Here is a 22,235-nt window from a genome sequence, read left to right on the forward strand (position 1 = left end):
CTCCCATCTCTCTCTTACCTGATGTTCGCACCATCAAGTGCAAAATTCTGGAGCTTGCTTCTAGTTTCACGTGTTGCACCGGATGCATCAAAAGCTCCTGGGCCTTAGCTTATTGTACATTTCATTATAGATGGATTAGCCGTTCACTCACGAGGTAAGGTTGAATGCTCCAAATCAATGATTTCTAATATTCTGTTGCATAGGATAAAAGTGTTCTACTGTAGAGCACAAGTACAATGACTGAAAAAGAAATGATTTTTCCCACGGATCGTACTCAAGCCCAGACTCAATGACTCAAATCTTTTTTTTTTTACCAGTGACTCAAATCTTCTTGTTTGCCATGCATGGTCGAGTCTGCCGGTTAATTGACGACTCTCTCATACTCAGACACATGTACATCACGGGCCGCGCAGAATACTTCCCAAAATAAGTAGATAACGACCTGACAAGATTAACCCAACAGCTATATATATAGAGAGAGAATGGGTCTGTCTATTTGGCACGCAACTTGAAAGATACTTGTCCCTCCGATCCATATTAATTGTGTCAAATTTGCCAAATATGAATGTATATATATTTAAAAAGCGTCTAAATATTTATGTAATATTTCGACAATTAATATGGATTGCAGGAAGTATCAAATTTCGATCACAGCTTTTGTTTCGACCATTAATTTGGTTTTGATCTTGTGGCCTTATTAGCTCTGAATTTGTGGGGACTGACTGCCCAAAAATGACTGAAATTTGTTGTTGTATCAGCACTTTTCTTCTGTCCGATATTTGTGTTTGGATATTTTGATCTCTTGTTCATGTACGGGCAAAAAAGCGTCGAAAAACATGAAAAATTACAGTCACTTTGTTTTGGCGCCAAGGGCAGCAATTTTGGCTGCAAAAATTTTCTTCAGACAAAACTACGGTCCTACCTAATGTTTTTTGATGGGCTGGAATAGTTTGAGAATAACAAATATAAACAGGAGAAAACGCATCGTAATAATTCATAAAAAACCCTGAAATAAACATTTTGTTTTCAGCTAAACCTCCCATTGAACGTATGACATTTACTGATTTAGTCGTATTGCAAAGCTCCAGCGCCTACAATGATTTTGTCATGCTCTGCATTGCAAGGTAGGCCTTCCGTGGCAAACATGACTTCCCTTCCAAATTCCAATAGCTGCATCTCTTCTGAGTTCTGAGTGATTCTCCAAGATCATGTTCATTGTGTATAACTCTATCTCTCTCAATCCATGGGACTGACCACATTTCAAAAAAAAAAATTCACTACATTTACGACTGGTACTAAAGTCTACAAAGAAATTAAGAAAAACAAATAAGTTGCACATTTGGTAATAATTTTAAAATTAAACAAATTAATGAAACCGAGAGGCTACATGCATCAGAAACCGAGTTCTCCTTCTGTTTCCTTCCTCGTCACGTCTGAAGGAACATAAATGGAGATGTGCACTAAAACAGTGACAAGTATTTAGGAACGAAAGAGCAGCAAAAAGAGTCAAAATCACGGAACTTGTTTCCTCTGGCACGTAGGTGCACAAGAAAGCATTCGCTAGCCGCCACCGGCGGCATTATGCAGTGACCGGTCTTTCTCCTCCACGTACGTAATTGCTGACGTGCGCTGCCGCGCCTGCACATTTCTTTTCTATGTATAGGAACATGAGGCGTTGAAGGCGACAAGAAGAAGGACCCGGCCGGCCAGCTGCGTACGTAGTGCACGGATTGTTGCGCAGGCGAATCGGGGCGTACGTCGTAGGCAGGCGTGCAAGCCACGAACGTACGTCGACGACAATGGCGGCGGCGCACGTGCTGGTGTTCCCGTGCCCGGCGCAGGGCCACATCAACTGCATGCTCCAGTTCACCGCGGGCCTCCTCGCCGCCGGCCTCCACGTCACCTTCCTCCACAGCGACCACAACCTCCGCCGGCTACGCCACGCCAACAACAACAACAACAACGAGTCTACTGCCGCTGCTAATTCTTCCCCGAGGCTCCGGTTCATGTCCGTGCCTGACGGCCTCCCCGACGACCACCCGCGCTCGGCGGGCAACCTCGTCGAGTTCATGGAATCCATGTTCGCCAAGACCAGCGTCGCGTACCGCGCTCTCCTATCCTCCTTGCGCGCGCCGGCGCCTCCACTCGACGCCAACGACGACGGCTTATTATTCCCTCCCGTGACCTGCGTGGTGGCCGACGGGATGCTGCCGTTCGCGATCACCGTCTCCGAGGAGCTCGGCGTCCCGGCGCTGGCCTTCCGCACGGCCAGCGCCTGCAGCTTCCTGGCCTACCTCTCCGTCCCCGACCTCGTGGCCCTCGGCGAGGTTCCCGTCCCGGAATCCGCCGACCTCGACGCGCCGGTCCGCGGCGTGCCAGGGATGGAAGCCTTCCTCCGGCTCCGAGACCTGCCGAGCTTCTGCCGCGGCAGAAGCGACCCGGCAGGCACGGCAGACGGGCTCGACCCCATGCTGCGGATCCTCGTCGACTCCGTCCCGCAGAGCCGTAACGCGCGGGCGTTCATCCTCAACACCTCCGCCTCTCTGGAGCGGGACGCGCTCTCCCACATCGCGCCGCACATGCGGGACCTCTTCGCCGTCGGCCCGCTCCACGCCATGTTCCAGGCGCCGGGGGCCGGCGGCGCGCTGTGGCGCGAGGACGACGCGTGCATGCGCTGGCTCGACGCGCAGGCGGACGGCACCGTGGTCTACGTCAGCCTGGGCAGCCTGGCGGTGATCTCGCTGGAGCAGTTCACGGAGTTCCTCTCCGGGCTCGTCAACGCCGGCCACCCTTTCCTGTGGGTGCTCCGGCCCGACATGGTGGACGCGAGCCAGAACGCCGTGCTCCAGGACGCCGTGAAGCAGAGCAAAGGGTGTGTGGTGGAGTGGGCGCCGCAGCGGGACGTGCTCAGGCACCGGGCCGTGGGGTGCTTCCTGACGCACGCCGGGTGGAACTCCACGCTGGAGTGCGTGGTCGAGGGCGTGCCCACGGTGTGCTGGCCCTTCTTCGCCGACCAGCAGACCAACAGCCGGTTCATGGGCGCCGTGTGGGGGACGGGGCTGGACATGAAGGACGTGTGCGAGAGGGCCGTCGTGGAGAGGATGGTGAGGGAGGCGGTGGAGTCCGGCGAACTGAGGAGGTCGGCTCAGGAGCTGGCGAGGGAGGTGAGGCGGGACATCGCTGAAGGGGGCTCGTCGGCGACGGAGTTCAGACGGCTGGTTGAGTTCATCATTGAGCTCAGCGTCGGCGTCAGCACGCTGGAGACCACAGAGTCCGAAAACGAATAGCCACAGACTGAGGATTCGCTGCGCTGTCGTTCGTGGTGGCTTTGGCTCACCAATCGGGCAGTGTACTGTACTCAATTGTCGTCCCAAGAGGCTGAGGATTCGCTGCGTTGTCGTTCTCGCTGGCTTGGCTGACCAATCCGGGCAGTGTATCAATTATCGGCCCAGTTTCCAGTTCATCACGTCCAACTTCCAACCATATTCGTCTCTTACTTGTCGGAAAATAAACTATGGTGTCGCTTGGATGAAGAAAGGAAAGTTTGCTCAAGTTTCAAGTATCTCATAATAATTCATTCCATAGCTGTTAACAAACTTGAACTAGTACAAAAGCATATCGTTGTTGCTATACCTTTTCAGCTACTGCACAAAGCAAATATGTACATGTACACCGTATATAAAATAACTCCATCTTACGTGCTGCCCACTGGACGTGCCCAAACAAACTCAAATACGATGTCAGTGCTATGAATTCTTTAATCTCTAATTTCATCTGCCCAACATGCAGGTTCTTCCAGCCTTCATTTGAGTACCCCCTTTCTTAGAAGGATTAGACATAAATAACTCTAAAACTAATTCCAGTCAAAAAACTGAAGAGCCATAAGGCAGCACAATTTATTGCAAAAGTATTATCAAAGAACTTCTTGTGCATTCCAACAATTAGGCGTCGCCAACCATTGGGCATTTCTTCCTAGTAGATGAATGGACAAGTACAAAATGTTAGTAGTATAATGCAACAGCCGACTGTAGGGGTAAAAACAAGGGATCTCACAAATCATGCATGCAAGATGCTTCACTAAAAGAATTGCTTATTCAATATAATAAGTGAATTAATTTCCTGACCCACGAAAAGAAGAAATTTGTGCCAAATTGACTCAAAAGAAACCATTTGTAACAACATAGAGAACAGTGATAAATTGCAGATTGGCAGATGAAATAAATATGTAAGAATTGCACTCACAATCATCCTTCTAGGGCAACTTACTGGCAGAACTAAATTAGTGGAACCATTGCTAGGTGAACAACGTCAACAAACTCTTTTTGCCTTTTCAGGTGTTCAAACAGCCGCAACAGCGTCTAAAGGCACATAGGAAACTTAGAGTTAAAATTCTGTGTGTTGTTCCTGTGACTGTTGTTTTAGTTATGTCAGTGTGTTGTTTTGGAGAATCGGGTGTTTACCCTGGTTCTTTGTGTGTTTGCTGCAGAGCTGTTGATTTAGCTTTCTTCAACGTTGCGGAATGCTAAAAAGTTTCTCACAGAATTAGTAAAGCATACGTGTGTATATTAACATGTAACTGGCATCTGCAACGATCAGATCGACACACCATAATTAATTTTCAACCAAAAACTTTTGATCATGTGACTCAATGGATCACCACGAGGAAAAAGCCTAAGTTTCAGACAACCTAACGTCCTGCAAAATTAAGTTGGAAATCTTTTCTGCTTGAAACCGCAACTATTTTACCATTTGTAGAAATATTTTCATTGAATGCCAAAAATATGCTGCTAATGTAAGTGCCGAATGCAACATTTTTTTTCAAAGCTACCGCATGCTTGTTCCTTGGAGCTACTACATTACATTTGCTTATTGCAATGTTGAATACTTTACATATTCAAAAGTCACAGAATCTTATAGACTGCTCTTAGAGAAATATTTGTTGAGGAAGCCTTGTGAACAAATTAGAAAGGATAACACGAGTTCTACTTGGAGACAAAGAGACAACTGCCTTACCACGTCTATATCCCAGTTGTCACAAAGAGCGTTTTTCCGAGATGTGCGATTTGCATTGTCCTACACAGCATAACTATCAACAGGTGAGCAGAAAAAAAATGGGGAGCCCTCTATCAAGAAAAAAAAATGGCCAATGGATTAGCAAGACAGCTCCCTACAAGGACAAATCCTAATATGACAAATCCAAAAATACAAGGACAAATCCTAATATGACAAATCCAAAAATACAAGGACAAATTGATCCTTGAGATCCCATCACATGTCCCTATATCCTCGTTAGTCGTTGTCAAATTGATTCTTAATTGCATCTCTACTCAATTCTGCACTACAGTTGGCTAAGTGGGAAATTTACTCGGGAGTAAAACTCATAGACTTCAGCACCCTTCTCGGGAGATAATTTTCCTGGGTGCTATCAATCCTCAAATTTTTCCTTGTATATTTGATGGAAGTAGTTGTTTACTACCAGAATTTCAAGCTTTACATAATTTCCAATTGGTTTTGCAATATGCTTGGCAGTTAGCATATTTCAGACTGGTAAGTAGTAACAGTGGTTAGCTGGCTATCACATACAGTTGTTACTGTCGTATGCGTAGTTGTCATAGTTCATATCTACAGGAAGGAAGTTAAATGCTGGAACATGACACATACCTCGCATCTTTAAATAATTAGCTCATACAAACTCACAATTACATGTCTGTGGCACTTTAATGTAAGTTGGCATTCTAGGGCTGATTTATTTAAAAATGGAGTAACTCAGTTCAGCAGTAACAACATAACTTTCTTCAAGGAAATTAACAATTACAGGATCTAAAATAGTATAGTGAAACAAGGCAAACACAAGTAACAGGTACATCTGACAGAGCTGATTAATACTGCCAAAAGTTTTCACATCAATAAACCAACTATTTTCATTATAGTTGAAGTACCAATGACCAATATAAGACATAACGTATTGACAGCTAACCAGTGTTACCTATAGAAATGAAATTATTATACTTTATTTCACATGAGAGATTTAAATTAATATAACATGTTCTTACCGTTGCATATAGAAGACAACATAGTAGAGCGATCAAACCCAAAGAATACAATCCACAGAAGAACTTATCATGAATTATAACAACATGAGTTCAGTATGATCCAACCAAATGAATGAAATGACGATGATGGTACCACCCAACTATTATCAGTAACAGTCTTTCACCTCAGATCAATATATCATGTTCTTCCATGCAAGGCAGAAGGCACAGTGGAAATGTGATTAGTCTCAGAGCTACAATGTACAACAAATCCTCATAAACCGGATCATTCTATTCTTCTAAATGAAATTCAGAAATTGTGGGAGCACCCCGCCCTCTGATAAGGTTCATAAAAAAGTAGAATGTACAACACAACTTCAACAAAATTAAGTTACATGGTTGGCTTTTGAATCGATGTATTCCATTTCATCCTACATCATGTGCTCTACCACTAAAATATGCAGGAGCAAAGAATTTTGAACAATGGAAAGTCGTAACAGCTCAGTAGTACCTTTTGGAGGGAGAGGATACCATAAAAAGGTTGCAGATGACAATCCTTTGTACCTCCATCACTCATGAATCATGCTGGTATAATTCAACCCATCTATTTATTCATTGTCTGGATGCCGGTAATGAATATTCCTGAGATAATACTCCATGTGTTTTCTAGAAGAGAAGCACTCAAGCCACAGCTTTGGCGCTGCAGGATGCACATTGTATAGATTGGAAATGAACCTCTTCTCTGAGTTAGCAAGAACAGTTGCAGGGGCTAATGGTCTTTTTAGCAGACCATACTCTTGGAGCCACCGAAGCATTGCATACCTAGGCTTGACCCGGTTCTCCAGATCAAAGCACAACAATGCTGGGAAGCAATCAAGATACTCCAAGGAGTAGCCCAGCTCTCCAGTCATGTAGTTCAACTTCTCATTGAGCATCTCCTTGCGCTGGTTCAGCACCTTTGGGAACACACTTACAATCCGGCACAGCATCTCGTACTCCACACCTCTTTCGAGGAGGTAGTCAAATCGCTCCTGCAGCAGTTCCTGAGTGCTGTGCAGGACCGGGAGTACCTTTGTGGCTATCTTGTTCTCACCATACCCAATGCTCTTCAAGAACTCCAGTTTGCTGTCTATATGCTGTGCATTCTTGTCCTCCTTCACCTTATCTATTCTATCTAAGAACGCTCTCTCGACCTCCATATCATACCTAGAATCCTCCAACACGAAATCTGATGATAAATACCGCAAGTTCTCCCCGCCACCAGAAATTTTCTCCAGGAACCGATGATTCAACCCCATTGCCCGCAACACACCAGGGAGGTTCTCCAACCGGTTCCTCCCAACCACATATGGGTGCTTCTTCACTGCCGCATCAACCTCATCCTCTGCCAACCCAACTTTCCTCAGGTACTCCGGCACTGAGATCACCACATCATAAAAATCAAGATCAAAAACTCCAGGATTGAGCAGTAAGAACTTCCCTGCCTCATCCCCTGCCAGCCCCAACTTTTTGAAAAATTTCAACCTCTCACCAATCTGCTCCTCCTTAAGCTCAAGAAAAACCCTCTGATTGCACCCTACAAGTCCCCCGATGCTCCCAGTACTCATGCCAGCATCGTAGAACATCTGCATCCTGCGGCACACCCCGAAGAACACATCAATGTCATTGATAGCTCCTAAATCCGAGGCCAATCCTCCAAAAGCCATTATAAGATCTTCTACAAGGGGGGCACAGCTGCAGAAATCGTTCTCAATAAGCGAGGGGAAAGCGAGGCAGGCAGCGATGATTGCGGCGCGGACCAGTGGGCGGAGGCGTTCCTCGAGGACTACGAGGCGGGCGGAGATGAGATCGGGAGGGACTTGGAGGAGGACGTCCGGGAAGAGGAGGCCGAGGCGGGACCATGGGAAGCCGAAATGCGCGAGCGCGGCGACGGCAGGGAGGAGAGACGGGTGGTCGTTGAGGAACATGAGCTCGGAGTCGGCGGAAGGGGGCAGGCCGATGGACTCGAGGAAGAAGGGGAGCTCGTTGAGCGGGTGGAAGGAGAGATGGCGGCGGAGGAGGGAGGGGAGGTCGGAGGAGGGGAAGGTACTGGGGACGGCTGGGATTCCGGCGAGGAAGGTGAGGAGGGAGCGCGGGGAGAGGGCGGCTATGGAGTCGGCGTGAGAGGAGGGGAGGCAGCGCGTGGAGATGAGGTAGTCGGAGACGGCGGTGCGGGCAGCGGGGACAGCGGCGCGGCGGAGGCGGTAGGGTAGGTTCCGTAGCTTCGGAGGCCCCGACGGCTCCGAGGAGAAGAAGCGGCGGAGCGCGGCGCGAAGGAGCGGCATGTCGCTGCTGCGCCGGCGTGAGGTCCTGCTCTACGCCATTCCTCTCCTTGTTTCAGGGCCAGGGGATACGGCCTACGGGGCCGAGGGGTTAGGGTTGAGTAGGGTTTTTCAGACTGTCTGTGCTGCTTCAATTTTAGTCAAAACTTTTATTTTCCCATGCTGATACAAATTTAGTCAGAACTTTTATTTGCTGAAACTGGAGACATTGTTTATTCAAGGAAATTCATGGAAATTTAGAAGGAACCTATTTCTGAGTAAAAAAATATACACGGGATTTGAAATTATAAGAGTTTCCTCACGGATTTACTTTGCATCCAATTCCAAAGAAAACTTACAATGAAATCTAAAGCCAGGCACCTCCGTTCAACTTTTGTTACACATTCATGTGTTGTACCTTTTTATCATATCATTTTTAATATTATTTCTGTTTCTCTGTTTTTTTTAAATAGTGACCAAATGCGCAAAGAACTTTTGCCTAGACTACAAGGTTACAAATTCAAAAAAATAAAAAAGTCAAAACAGTACAAAAGACTACAGTGCCCCAGAAAAAAATTAGAAAAGGATTCTCTTATTCCTATGTCAACCAAGATGTACACATTTTTTTACTAGATTATTACTAAATTTCAATTTAATAGGCACAATTTCTCGGCCAACCTAGAAATACACACGCCAGTGGTTCCACTAGAAATTTTAAAAGGATAGAATGCAAACTTACTTCTTGTTTTTACTAGATTTACTCATACACGCCATAAAATTATCTTTGTTTGATACAACTAAATTTGTTGGTTCTTTTTCGCAACATGACACGCTCTTTAAAATTGATCTATCAGCCAAGAAACGAGTGAAGAGAATATACGTGAATGACCATATTTCCCCCCAAATCGCATATATCATTTGCTCCTTGTTTACATGGAATACAGATCCATGCGGGGTATCATCTTTCTCATTCTATAAATGTCTTTGTCACTTTCACAAACAAGCATGAAGTAGAAATGTCATGGTTCGACTCTGTTCACACTCGAAGCGACGTGGTTGCACGATGCGGGAAGGCCAAAACAGAGAAAGGAGAATTTGTAGTTAATATGGTGAATCCAAATAAAATACTATCAAACCAAAATAGCAAGTGAGACTCAATTTAAATTCTTGCTAATGTTAACTCAACTTAAAACCAAGATTTTTACAAAATCGAACTTTGATAGAGTGAACTAATTTTTTTCAGTTCTCATATTTAAGAAAAAGCTTTCAAAAACTATGTAAAAAAACAGGTAGTTACATTCGTCCACAAGCGAAGAACAAAAATGTGATGGCAGCTCCATCGGTGGTCCTTCAAAGGAAGAGTGTGCGTACACCTGGGAGAGGTTGGAAAGCATCCAAAGGAAAATTATTTATACCACAAGTGCTCCAAACCGTTCAAAAACTATATAAGAGGCAGAATAGAACACAAAATATTTATACCACTAGTCAAATGTCCGTGCGTTGCAACGGAAAACAAACAGACCGTCAATTAATACTAAAGTTGACAAACTAAAATCCACAAACATTCGCAGGAATTAATATCGCACAAATATAAGAGAACAATACTCGGGAGGCGCTCCTCTCGACGTGGATATCCAAAGTACTCCATCAGAAAACGTATGCATCAGACACCAACAACTCATAGCCTCAGCTTAGTCGATGTATATTGATAGCATGCGCAAAGCTCATTGCGAAAATGCGAAATAGGACAATCAAGACATACATTTTATTAAAAAAAATGAGGGTACATTTATTAGAACATATTGTGCTAAACTACAAGGAGGTGGAAACCCACAGATTCCACGAAAATTCTTATGGACAATTCATCGAACACGTGGCGTGCACGAGCCAATCTTTATGTGCACAAAGAAGTCTTTGTACTAATTTCATCAGGCAATTCATCTACGCAGTACACACATCAAAATACAAAGGCTCTCGGTGCTCCAGATCAACACCCGAACCGCACGCGCAGGTACAGCAAGCCTGCCGCATGCCCTGCCCGCCACCTCCTGCTCAGCCACGCCTATTGCGGCGCGTGAGCTCGACCGGGTCTTCGCCGGCGCTGGGGTTCAACTCGAGGTCGAGCAGGTCGCAGACGAGGATGCTGAGGTGGAGGTCGACCCAGCCGAGCGCACCGCCGCCGAGCGGGACCACCTTGCTGATCTCCTTGCGAACCCTGCGGACTCCGTGCACGCCGCCCACCGCTCGATACGGGCGCACCACGGATCCCCTGGACACGCCCACCTCCAGTGACGCTCCACTGTCTTCCTCGCCCCTGGCAGACCTGCCAAGATCCTTGTATTCCTCTGCCAGGACCCAGTCATCGCGAGCTCCTACGCCGCATGGGCGCTCCCCGACCGCCCAACCTAGCCGCCGGTGCCCTGCCTCCAGCCGCCCTGTGGCCGCATGCCTCCCTCGCAACAGCGCGTCCTCCCTCCGCGGCTCTGCGTGCGCCGTCCCCCAGCAGGTGCGTCCTCCCTCCGCAGGCACCGTGCCTCCAGCCGCCCCGTGGCCGCCTGCCTCCCTTGCACCGGCGGCGGCCACTATGGAGGAACCTGGCGGTTGGTCTCGATAGAGGAGGGCGACGCAAGAGCGAGAGCAGGGAGGGAGATGAGAGAGCAGGCAGAGGCGGGAGTTGGCCTGGCAAGGTCACGGCAGTGGCGAAGTGCGAGGAGGCGGGACTCACGGTGGTGAGAGAGAGAGATGTCAGACGAGACGAGAGATGCGATTGGAGGACGTACGACTTATTTTTTCTCGTGCGGGCGACGAGGGAGGGACGCGGTGGCATCATTGTAATTTCTTTGAAACAACGTACGTCAGCGTCCGTATCATCAGCTTGAACTCCAATTTAATACATTGGTAGAAATAACGTACGGCAGCATCCATACCATCACCACCAAATCTACCGGCAGATCGAATAGCTCAGGAAGATGAGCGTTGGTGAGCTTCGTCCTGCCCGTGATCCCACGCGGCTGCTTCGTCTTCTTCTTCCTCAGCTTCATTGACCGGGCTGCGTTAGCCTGCGCGGCCGCGCGCCGCTTCACCGTGTCGGTGGCCGGTCTGTCGCCGTTCCTCCGGAGCTCCTTCTCGATGTCCAACATGTCCCTGGGCAGCTTCATCTCGTGGAACAGCTCCTTGAACTCCTTGTCCACCTTCATCCTCATTCTAGGGTCGTTCTTGTACACCATGTCTTGCTGGCCTGACAGCCAGTAGATGTCACCCGGGTCCTTCAGAGCCTGAAAGAGAAATGTATATATGCATGGCTTAATTGCATGATTCATTTGTAGATTCAGAACTAAGAATCGATCTTGTAATAATAACTTGAACCGTGGATAATTTAATTTCACCTGCAAATCTTGCAGTACAGATAGATAAGCATCCTCAACCTCGGCAACGGGAAGGCCGTCGGGGAAGCTTGTAATCAGCTGGAGCAAATCGTGTTTCCCCTTGACATTGTGCTTGGGCTGCACAAATTTTATGCGTTAGCTAGGCATGACCCACAAAAATTATCCATGTTCAATGTATAAATATAGCACATGCATGTATGTAAATATCCTAACTAGCTTAATTACCTTGTAAGAGAAACGCCTCCCATCAAATTGCACTTTGGGATTATTCCTCAGGCTCTCAAGGAGAGCAGCACTGTGAGGTCCTTCAATTGCGACATGAGTCTCTTCATTTATTTGCTTGGCTGTAAAAGCCTCCCTTTTCTGCAAGTTCAGAGAACACTATATTATATCATCTTTTCCTGCTAAGAATTAATATTAATCCCATCGACTTGGCGAATTACTATTGACGTACGTACCTTGTAGAGCAGATCGACGACCAACTTGATCTGTGCTCCGACAGGAGACTTGCTCACCGAGTTCATGCGCTGCAGCCTCTCTGTATCTTCCGAGAATAATCTGACGGGCGGCTTATTTGCAGATGGCGCATTGGTCACTGCCGGTTTAGATAATTGCTGTGGCCTTGCTTGGCTTGCAGCCATGCTTGATAGGCATCTCTCCTGCTGCTGCTTGAATCTGTTCAGGCTCTCGTTCAGAGCCATCTGAAAGAGAAGAAGATTTGCGTTGCTTAGTCCAAAATCCGGCCTCTGTCGAATCAATGGGCAACGGAGGAGAAGCTAGATGGATCGATGGAAGGGAATTATATATCACTTCATCATTCGATCGAGTTAATTACCTTGAGAGGCAGAGGTGGCTTGTAGGGTTTTTTTGGAAGCTTTTTTTGGTCCGCACCTCCCGAATCGACTACTTGCAACACGATCAGATGGCCTGACCTGAGTACGTGGCCTGGTATATATCATCCTAGCGTACGTGATGAACCAGGAGTCGGAGCGCCAATCGGAGTTGGGCTGAAATACTTGCTTTCCGAATCCAATACGATCTCAAATTCTCCTCTCCTCGACCAAACGACGGAGAAGCAAAATCCCCCCGATCCGGATTGTTGAGAGCAGCACTGATCCAGCAGACCAACTCCACGCCGGCGACTCCAGCACAGCCGGGAACAGCAGTGAAGCACAACACCGCGAAGAACCAGGGCTCCAATACAAAATCGGCTACAGCTGAAACGGAATATACACGCTACCTCTCCCCTTCTTCTCTCCTTCTCGAGCCGGCAGAGCCAGCGGAGGGGAGAAGTAGAGACATAAATTGCCAAACATGATTCCTTCAGAAGCTGCTATACTACGGAAAAATTATGTCAGTTCACCGTGTTCATACATACAAGAATACAAATTGCCAAGGTTAAAGGATAACGTCCTAAAAAGAAAGTAAAGACTAGGCACGATACTGCTAAACTCCTTATTGCCTCGACTGAATTCAGTAAATGGCTAAATGCGTAAGGATAATAGCACATCCAGCATTTTGTCTGCATCCCAGGTAGTAACATACAGCAAAAGAGTGCTGCTACATTATTAACGAGGCAACCCCACAAGGCAACTCTGCCTTGTGGAGAATTAATACTAGCGTATATACAGTCCCTACTTTCACTCCCCAAAAAGGAAAAGTTCGGACCAGAATGCTTATCCCTGAAAATTATGCACGACACTACACTCCATCATCACCCATCCTATCTGGAACTTGTACATAGCACGAGCTAAACACCACAGATAATCTAAAGAGGAGATGCTGGGTCAGGTCACCTCCATACAGTCTCGTTTGCATCGGTGAATATGGGGTTGTGATGCTCAATCAGGCACTGGATGACCTCAATGGCACTGTAGTCTGGGGGCGACATATCATCCAAGGGGATTTGTGAAGAAGCATCCACATCATCCTCATCTGCAATCATTTAAAGGAAGTATTGGATTATAACAATCAAATAAATTGGATAAAGCTTCCCTGATGAAAATGTGAAGTATAATTTGCCCCCTCTGCTCAGTGTTCACACGAAAGTCCAGATTGGATCATCTACTACGAAACCAGTTGTCTAATCCCCGTGCTTTAAGAATTGGTACAAATCAACCCTCAACAGTGGTTTTAAAAAGTGGTTTGCCACGCTAGCAAAAATCTTCCAGAACACTGCCAAACTCTCACTCTCTGCGATCAGCTTCATCCTCTCCCTTCACAACATCTCGCCCTCTCACTGCCCTTGCTCAGTCCCTCATTCTTTGCCGCCACCCACCCATCCAGTAGAGTGTCTTCCTCTATCCGTTCCACAAACATTCAGCAGCTACAATGTTGAATCAACACATGCATCATAGCAAGACCTTATTATAACATGATTTGGGACAGCTCGGTGATAGGTGTCACAAGTCTCTGGGGACTATATCACACGTGTGTATTGGCCTTTGGATTAAGTTGGCCCCTCATCCACAGCCATGACTTTGTGATAGGTGTATTCACTTTTGCATCGGTCTCTACGGCCATAGCTTACTTGGCAAAAAAAATTCTCGAACACGCCGAGAGGCGTGTCTTTTTCATTAAGAAAGCGCAAGAAGCGCAAGTACAGGCAACAGCAAAAAACCCCGCAGGGGCCAAAATGAAAACAAAGAAAACAGAAAAAGAAGAAATGGAGAAGAAGAAAAAAGCCTTTGGCAACTATACAAGGAGAGAACTAGGTCCAACATCCGGGGGACGCGCATGAAGAGGGAGGCAGCCAAACTGGCTGAGGGCATGCGCGCCGGCGGCACGCCACAAGTCCGCCTCCGCTAAGATGTCTTCGACGAGCCAAGCGACCGCCGGGTTGGCCCCTTTGAAGATGCAGGCATTCCGAAGCTTCCAAATCCGCCAGAGGGAGAGATTGATAAGCTTACTTGGCAATTGAGGAAGCAGTGTTTGGTTGAGGTCATGAAGTAGAATGGAATGGTTCCAAAAAGTGAGATGGTTCTTGTGTGGTTCATAGAATATAGAAAACTGGAATGGTTCCTCAAAAGGGAATATCTTTGCTCTTATAAAAGAGCCAATTGGTGATGGCGGTCCGTCACCTCCTTTTGTTGTGAAGAAATAACCTCATCATCTTTTTCTATTGTCAAAAAAAAACAACTGCCCCTCTCTTTCTAATGCAAACAATTAAGGGTTAATTGGATCTATGCCACTCTCTATTCCACTAGTTAGAGATATGTCATTACAAAAACTTGACTTGGAGAAATGCCACTCTAACTTTCTTATACCTCTATCAATGCCATTTTGTCCAATCCCAACACGTATATTGTCTAAATACATATAGACATAGCTCTATACGAACAGTTTTTTTTCCAATCCCAAGTCAAACAGTTCTATTCTTCTTATCCCCACGCGCTCCTCATATCACGTCCCCAATTGTACTGCTGAACATATACTGTCTAAATACGTATAGACACAGGCATAGAATTTTTTGAACTTTTATGACACCTAGAAGACTCGAACGTACTGTTGAACGTTGTAAATAGGGGTATTATGGTAAATACTGTTGTACACGCTGAAATACATGTATTTTATGAACAGTTATTGGTCTTAAGTGGATAGAATGGCATTGATAGAGATATAACAGTTAGAGTGACATTTCTCCAAGTCAAGTTTTTGTAATGGCATATCTCCAACCGGTGAAATATACAGTGGCATAGATCCAATTAACCCAACAATTAAACCTATTTGTTCCGTTATCAGTGATTGCGGAACCGATCATATTTTGGTCGAATGGGAAAAAAAGAGAACTAAACCTCTTGCAAAAGATTGACATGTGGATAATGTTTGTCACCAAAATTGGAATAAGTTGGCAAGTGCCGCTAACATGTGATAGTGATTTTAATCTAATTTAGCGAGTAGTCTAATTTTTTCATCCATATAAACACATGGGTATTTAGCTAGTTCCCCTAATATGCCAAAACATCTCATTCCTTGGTTCCAAGTGGAATAGTGGTTCTAGGTGTTTGGTTAGTAGAATCATTCCATTCCATTCCTATAGGAACATAACCTTCCGTTCCATTCCACCTCGCTCTGCAACCAAACACTACAGATGGGCAGCTATATTCACACTTAGGTATCAACATTGGATTAAGTTGACCCCTTATTCATGCCAATAACTTTCATGGCAACAAGCACAATCTCAATTAGCATACTGAACAATTAGCATTCACAATCTTGACAACCAAATGTAGGGCATCCAGCATGTTCCTTTGATAACATGAGTGAGCAGGTATCTTTGATAACATCAATGAAGAATAGACTTGAGGGGGAAACAAAAAAAAGCTTTTTTTTGCTTTATAATCCTTGATTGTCTGAAATGAAACTGAAAAGTAAAATTGCATACCTAGCAGGTCCCACGTAGCGGTATTTGATGTTGTATCCACCATTTTCGGAGGTGCTTTTAGGGTGAACCTGAGATGATTCCGTAAATCTGTTCCAGAATCCCCTTGCTGCCACATGATCAAAGGTGCAAACTCCACAGCAAGGCTACGAGAGTCCATCTGCATTGGGCACCAACAAGTTTTTAAACCCGCTCAAAAGTTAACAACAGTTTTAGTACATTAGATTGAATACAGCACCTTAAAGAATAAGAACAAAAGAGATCGACTCCAGAAATATAAATAAGACCACCAAGTTTAGACAAAAAAAAAATACTCCCTCCGTTCCATAATTCTTGTCTCAAATTTGCCCCAAAATGGATGTATCTATTCCTAAAAAGTGTCTAGATACATGTAATATTTCGACAAGAATTATGGAACGGAGGGAGTACTATTTATGAAAATTTACAATGTAGTCTATCATTCCAGACCAAACTACAAGGATTATCTATTAAATTTATTTCTTTGTCCTGCTGTTTCTACTTTCAAACATTTTAGTTAAGACAGAAATGTCATCACCAAAAAAAAAGAGAGAGTTAAGAGAGGGATGCAAATGCTTTCAGATTTATCATGTTCTCTTCAATTAAATACATCATACATGTTTATTTTCCTAATTGGACAGGAAGTGGGTGCCAAATGAACGAACGAATTAATGCTGAAGAGCCATTTAAACCTAACCACGTAAGTAATAAATTTCCCATTGTGTTACACTGAATATGAGGTATATAAAAAGGAAATGGAAGCTCGTTGGTGATCAGAAAGGTACAATAAGCAACAGGTTTCGTGGACGGCAACATAAGAACTAGCTATTTGTGGATTAAGTGTCCAGTGCATCCTACTAAAAGTTACAGACAGTTCGTGCTGATTTGAGAGTTGGTTTAAATTATGCACAGTAGGATCTAGCTGTTAGTGTAGTTGTTGTCGAAGGAAACCAGAAAGGAACTAACCATACAACCAGAGAGGGTTGGCTGATCAAATGCCATTTCCTCAAGACATTGTAAGCAGTGCACAAGCCATAGCTAAGCACACAAGATAGAAACAGTGATAAAGCTGTTTTCCAAGGTGTTGCTCAATTGCAGTGATCCTGTTCATAAATCTATATCTAACTAATTTGAGCCTTCCTAGTTTTAGTTCCAGTGTTTTCAGTGCCCATGTCAGAGCTTGATTTCTTGGTAGTAGTCTGTAGGGGAGGATTAGATCGGGATCGATGAACGAACGCTTGGGAGACATGGAAGATAAGGTGCAGCTGCTGTATGTGAGGGCAGAGAGATGAGTTTTTCTTCTAATTCTGTCCTAACAGAACACAAAACTGGAAATAGACTAGACAGAAGACTAAACTGGAAATAGACAAGACAGGAGACAAACTGGAAATAGACTAGGACTCCTAATAGAGTAATAACTCCCCCATCAATAGGAATTACAACTCAAACTGGACTCTTTCCTACTCTGAATTCTTGGCTTCCTCCTGCACTGTCGTAGCTCCTGGATTTTGGGCTGCGGCTGTAGCGAGCAGTGGCCTCGACACTTATATGTTTGGCCCCACATAATAGTAACAGCCCAGGAATCAAAACCGAAACAACCAACAGAACAATACTTACTAATTAAGGGATAATTCATACCTTGTTAAGTGATGATTTACGGCTTACTCTCAATAGCAATGCTGTAATAAATTCTAGTGTCATGTAGTTCACATTTGGAAGCTTCTTCAGTATGTTCTTAAGATCATCAATGCTAACCCTCGCATCTCTAAGCTCACCATAAAGAGCTAACGTAGTAAGTGGCTCAGGAATGCTTGCAAGGTAGCACTTGATCAATGCAGCTACGTCAATAGGGCTTACACCATCAGGCAAAGATGCACCCGAATCTGCAAACAAACAACAAACTCAGAAAAAACACAATAATGATTTGTGGCTACAAAAGTTCGAATTTGAGTTGAGTGATAATGGTACCCCTACCCTCATTATAAAGCGAAACTAATTGCTGAAGAACTTTTCTGTCACCTTCAGATCTGAACAAGTACTCATTACTCAAACCTAATCAAATTGTTTCAGACGTCAGATCCAGGGAAATATGTAGTAAGAAACCAACTTATATGTAATTTTAGTGATTTCACCTGATATCACTAGGTAGTCTGCACACTTTGCCAGTATCAGGGGCACAGCTTTACCAGATTGCTCTCGTTGTACAGTGGCTTCTATAGGGACACCAAAGACTGCAAATTTACAAGGCAAAATTAGGCAATCAAAGAGTCCAAATCTCAACCACTGTTCATCAGTAGACAGAACAAGAAACATACAGAAAAACAAAAAAGAATTTGTTAACATAAGAAAAAGCAAAGAGCGAAATGCTTATCATGTAGCTATGTCTCAATGTTGACAAATGCAGAATTCAGTATGACACATAAAATTTTAGCTGCCTTAAAAACCATGACAGATGTGCATTCCAGATGATTTTGCAAGGTAACTTACCGTCAGTGCTGGCAACTCCCTGGGACAAGGAATCAGAAGAAAGTAAAATTCAGAATCCTATCACAACCACTGAGGTAATATTAGTATTACCAAAGAACAGAAGATAAATCACTTACCTTCTGCCAGCGTTCAATATTGTTCAAAATAGTTTTGCTTTTATCTGCAGTTTTTTTAGCAGCCTGCACGGAAGCACACAAAACAATATAACACGTCACACGGAGCACTTTTGGTAACACAAGGAATTAGCAAGCATGCAAAGCCAAAACTCAAACATCTGATCCAAGGTTATGCTCTTAATTCAGGCATTTATGGTATGAAGATTTCCCTATAATGCAAGCTATGCCACAAATACCAACAAATGTCTCCTACCTGGATCCTGGAAATGTTAATAATCAAGTTGAAAAGCTTCTCTACAAGTTCCCGCTAGTGACAATATTGCTCACTTATGAGACTTCTAATGAAATTTATGAACATAGTTGTGCACGCTAATATGAGTCTTGATCAAAAGATTAGGTTATAAAAGCATAAACTTCGTATTTGATGGAACAATTAATAAAGAAACAATTGAACAAAGAAAAACTGGATGTAAATTTTGCCCGCCCGAAGGGTGAAGGCTCGGACCTCTTCAACTTTGACCTTTCCTACTGCAACCTTCTCCTTCGTCTCTGAAATGCCCTTCCTCAGAATCACCCCAGTGTTGGCAGCAGCAGAAATGAAGCGTTCCTGCACGGTATCGCCTGGGGGTGGTGGCCGTTGTCTAGCATCCTGAAAGATAGCCCACCGACTCTTCACCACTGACCCAACCTTCCCTGCAACATCAGCTATATTATCCCCAGCAGATTGCCCTGCCTGCTTCAGTTTGAAACCTGCCCCAAAAGTATCCACACCCAACATTCAGAAATGTAGATACAAAACGGGGGGAAATAACCATCCATGTACTATGAAATCTACATTGATAACAAAAATATAAATGCTGTGTGATGACACAAACATAGTACTTGATGTAATTAAGAAGTACACGAAAACAGCATACTTTAAATGGCACAATTGTACTGTCTTTTCAGGTCTAAATCCCTATATGCTAATTCCGATACGAAGACATGACATAATTGTTGCACTTACTAGATGAAGAGAAGAAATCCGTTGCCTTCTGCTGCCATCGAGGCGATTCCACTGGCGGCATCACCACCTGCACAACACGAGTTCAAAATCAGTTAAATACCACAGTGCACAGAAGGTAACAAGAGCAGGAACACACAAATCTGAAGCAATCTTCTGATTGGCAGCAAACAAACTGTTCAGCGACACACAGTCTAAAGTTAGAAACACAGAATATCTAAGGAGCCTAAACAAGCTCGAAACTAAACTAATTGCTGATCAGATTAACAAAGCCGAGTACATAAGGAACACGCGCTCCCTCCTACAGGACTAGTCATGACTAACAAGGGCAAAACCCTAACATAGTAATAGTAAGCTACGCAGATCAAGACAACAACAAAGAGAAAGCTACTGATCACTGGCCTACCCAACAAAAAATCATTTCGAAACAAGGCAAAAGCCTTGCCTATTTCGTTGATATAGCAGGTGTGCAAAAGGAAAAACAATGTTACAAACAGACGCCACACTGCACTCTCGGCGGCAGCTCCCACACCCAGGCAACGCAGCCGACCAACGCCACAGAAGAAGGAATACAAGAAGGGCCTCGTCTGCGAGGCCAACGTCGCAAAAAAGGGCGACTTGGACGACCTCGCCCGCCAATGGAAAGGTAGCTTCACCCAGGATGTCGGAACCAACACGAGCCTTTGGTCCCGCGCGGCCGCGCCAACTGCAACGAACCCACCTGGCTCTGTAGCCACCGACCAACAGAGCCGATGGCTCCCTGCGGCCAAGAGCCAAGACTAAAAACTCCTATGACACCACATCGTTTTCCAGGGCTGCCTCCCCGGCTTCCAGACTGTCGGTGACCCCACGTTACCCTGATGCACGTCAGGGGATCCATCTCCCGGGCCGGAGGACCTCTCAGTTGACCAAACAACAACCACCTGCACACGGGCGGAGGACCCAGTAGGGCAAGGTAGGGCGGCCTCCCTACCTTGATTTTTGCCTCACTTACGGATTGGGGAAGATTATGAAACGGGGAGCTAAAGGGCGGAATCCGTTCGTGGGGTGATGGGAGGAGGAACGGTCGGGAGCGAGAGAATCGAAGGGGAGATCAACCTGCGGTGGAGGCGCTCGCGCGATGAGGAAGACGAGCTAGGGGCTCGGGTGCTCGGCAGCGGGATGGGTGGCGGCGCTCGGCAGAGGAGGAAGAAGGGGCTGTTTGGTCGTTGCAAGTGGCCACTTAAGTCTCACTCATGCTCATGATCATACTCATAGTGCAATCTTTCAATTTTAGTCTAAATTTTGAGTCATGATTTTGAACTACCAAATCCCAAATGAACTAGAAGTGGGATTTGGATGAGCTCCCACTTGCAACCCTAGTTTGGATGGTTACCAATGGTAACCTTACCAAAAAAATTAGCCAGCCCTCGTATTTTGGCATGGTTTTGGACTGGAACCAATTTTGGCGCGCCAGGTCCACCTTGCCAGCACGCGTCACGTAATTTTCGCCAACTTCCGGGTGAGGAGACGGCGCGGGAATCGTCCACCAAAATATTGGCAGACTGCGTGAGCACACCAATCTATTTCCCTTTCTCTTTTCAGTTTCGCTTTCACACAGCCAAAACGAAGAGTGCCATGCATCTGGATCGGCGTCCGGTCTGTGGGTTCCAAGATCGACAGGCGCGGCTTCAGCGGCTCGCCATTAGGTTCCGACGCCACCAACCAGCTATGCTCCCGCGGCCGCTACGCTTTCCTCCTTTTTCGTGTGTAGTGATTTCACCCGTTGTTGGTTCTTTTAGGTCGAGATGCACTTGAAATTAAGTTTCTTTTGCTAGATCTGATGTATTATTTAGCAAATCAGTGGTTCATATATTGGGACTGCTAAGTTTACAATTTTAATCATATATATGATGTATTATTTACCAAATCAGTGGTTCATATATTGGAACTGAAATTATGTTTCTTTTGCTAAAAAATACTCGTTTTTAGTTATTTCGGGCTTTCGGGCCGGGCTTGGGACTGGAAAGTGAGCCTGGGCCTGGGCCGGGAGTCAGGCTTCGGGCCAGGCCACCCATGCCCAGGTATATTCTGAGCTCTCTTAGTGTGTTTGGTTCATGAGTTCGGGCGGCCCACGCAGTGCCAACCGACCCAAAAATATTTTAGTTCGTGTTTGGTTGTTGGGCATGGGCAGGGAGGACCGAAAAACAGTCCGAATCGCCAGTCCGCATGAGCCGATGAAATTGGCTGGCTCACGCTGGGTGGCCTCTCTCGTTTGTCTCTCTTTCTCTTGACGTTGTCTCTCTCGCTCGCCCCCCTCGCATTCTTTGCTCGTCCTCTCGGCACCGTCGGAGCCTGTCCCCTCGGCGCCGGAGCACATCCCCTTGCCACCGGACCCATCTTCTCGTTCCAGGGAGTCCACCTCCGCGAGGCCACTGAGGAGGCCCGGCCGGTCGTCTGCCGCAGGTGGAGGTGCAGCGCGGCGCCGGCGACGAGATGGCACTAGGCGGAGGCGGATTGAGGCAGAGCACAC

The 22,235-nt window shown here is 45.6% G+C and overlaps 4 protein-coding genes across 11 annotated transcripts; 1 reads left to right on the top strand and 3 right to left on the bottom strand.

Annotated features, from left to right (window-relative positions):
* Positions 1 to 1,594: 1,594 nt before the first annotated feature.
* On the top strand, positions 1,595 to 3,552 carry LOC100846278 (7-deoxyloganetic acid glucosyltransferase). Its single transcript, XM_003563053.4, has one exon. The coding sequence runs from the start codon at positions 1,800 to 1,802 to the stop codon at positions 3,285 to 3,287; it is 1,488 nt and encodes a 495-aa protein (XP_003563101.1). The 5' UTR covers positions 1,595 to 1,799; the 3' UTR covers positions 3,288 to 3,552.
* Positions 3,553 to 3,564: 12 nt separating this feature from the next.
* Positions 3,565 to 8,451, bottom strand: LOC100821081 (transcription termination factor MTEF18, mitochondrial). Of its 7 annotated transcripts, none has more exons than XM_010239926.3 (4): positions 6,544 to 8,451; positions 6,054 to 6,238; positions 5,014 to 5,073; positions 3,565 to 3,972 (listed from the first exon to the last, which is right to left on the bottom strand). In XM_010239926.3, exon 1 carries the CDS (start codon positions 8,354 to 8,356, stop codon positions 6,641 to 6,643), a length of 1,716 nt encoding a protein of 571 aa, XP_010238228.1. In that variant the 5' UTR covers positions 8,357 to 8,451; the 3' UTR covers positions 3,565 to 3,972; positions 5,014 to 5,073; positions 6,054 to 6,238; positions 6,544 to 6,640. The 7 variants fall into 7 exon arrangements, with proteins under 7 accessions (XP_010238228.1, XP_014752426.1, XP_010238233.1 ...); XM_014896940.2 differs by having other exon boundaries at positions 6,054 to 6,286; XM_010239931.3 differs by lacking the exon at positions 6,054 to 6,238.
* Positions 8,452 to 10,082: 1,631 nt separating this feature from the next.
* Positions 10,083 to 13,265, bottom strand: LOC100827117 (transcription initiation factor IIE subunit beta). The gene is made up of 5 exons (XM_014896943.2): positions 12,554 to 13,265; positions 12,177 to 12,419; positions 11,944 to 12,081; positions 11,719 to 11,835; positions 10,083 to 11,607 (listed from the first exon to the last, which is right to left on the bottom strand). The coding sequence occupies exons 2-5, from the start codon at positions 12,417 to 12,419 to the stop codon at positions 11,203 to 11,205; spliced, it is 903 nt and encodes a 300-aa protein (XP_014752429.1). The 5' UTR covers positions 12,554 to 13,265; the 3' UTR covers positions 10,083 to 11,202.
* Positions 13,265 to 20,971, bottom strand: LOC100846582 (uncharacterized Rho GTPase-activating protein At5g61530). Of its 2 annotated transcripts, none has more exons than XM_003563054.4 (10): positions 20,822 to 20,971; positions 19,727 to 19,793; positions 19,226 to 19,470; positions 18,721 to 18,783; positions 18,605 to 18,623; positions 18,250 to 18,348; positions 18,092 to 18,169; positions 17,756 to 18,000; positions 16,103 to 16,259; positions 13,265 to 13,653 (listed from the first exon to the last, which is right to left on the bottom strand). In XM_003563054.4, exons 2-10 carry the CDS (start codon positions 19,785 to 19,787, stop codon positions 13,511 to 13,513), a joined length of 1,110 nt encoding a protein of 369 aa, XP_003563102.1. In that variant the 5' UTR covers positions 19,788 to 19,793; positions 20,822 to 20,971; the 3' UTR covers positions 13,265 to 13,510. The 2 variants fall into 2 exon arrangements, with proteins under 2 accessions (XP_003563102.1, XP_024312924.1); XM_024457156.1 differs by lacking the exon at positions 20,822 to 20,971 and adding an exon at positions 20,169 to 20,191.
* Between the last annotated feature and the right edge of the window lie 1,264 nt (positions 20,972 to 22,235).

This window comes from Brachypodium distachyon, chromosome 1 (assembly GCF_000005505.3).
Source record: "Brachypodium distachyon strain Bd21 chromosome 1, Brachypodium_distachyon_v3.0, whole genome shotgun sequence".
In the NCBI taxonomy this organism is placed as follows: Eukaryota; Viridiplantae; Streptophyta; class Magnoliopsida; order Poales; family Poaceae; genus Brachypodium; species Brachypodium distachyon.

Bases quoted from the DNA above. Each gene is read 5' to 3' on its own strand.
- LOC100846278 (XM_003563053.4), top strand. From the start codon at position 1,800: ATGGCGGCGGCGCACGTGCTGGTGTTCCCGTGCCCGGCGCAGGGCCAC.
- LOC100821081 (XM_024457155.1), bottom strand. From the start codon at position 8,356: ATGCCGCTCCTTCGCGCCGCGCTCCGCCGCTTCTTCTCCTCGGAGCCG.
- LOC100827117 (XM_014896943.2), bottom strand. From the start codon at position 12,419: ATGGCTCTGAACGAGAGCCTGAACAGATTCAAGCAGCAGCAGGAGAGA. The intron at 12,082-12,176 runs GTACGTACGTCA...CTGAACTTGCAG, and splicing joins TCGTCGATCTGCTCTACAAG to AAAAGGGAGGCTTTTACAGC. The intron at 11,608-11,718 runs GTGAAATTAAAT...TTTCTCTTTCAG, and splicing joins CTGTACTGCAAGATTTGCAG to GCTCTGAAGGACCCGGGTGA.
- LOC100846582 (XM_003563054.4), bottom strand. From the start codon at position 19,787: ATGCCGCCAGTGGAATCGCCTCGATGGCAGCAGAAGGCAACGGATTTC. The intron at 18,001-18,091 runs GTAGGGGTACCA...GTTTGTTTGCAG, and splicing joins AGTTTCGCTTTATAATGAGG to ATTCGGGTGCATCTTTGCCT. The intron at 13,654-16,102 runs GTATGCAATTTT...AAATGATTGCAG, and splicing joins CGCTACGTGGGACCTGCTAG to ATGAGGATGATGTGGATGCT.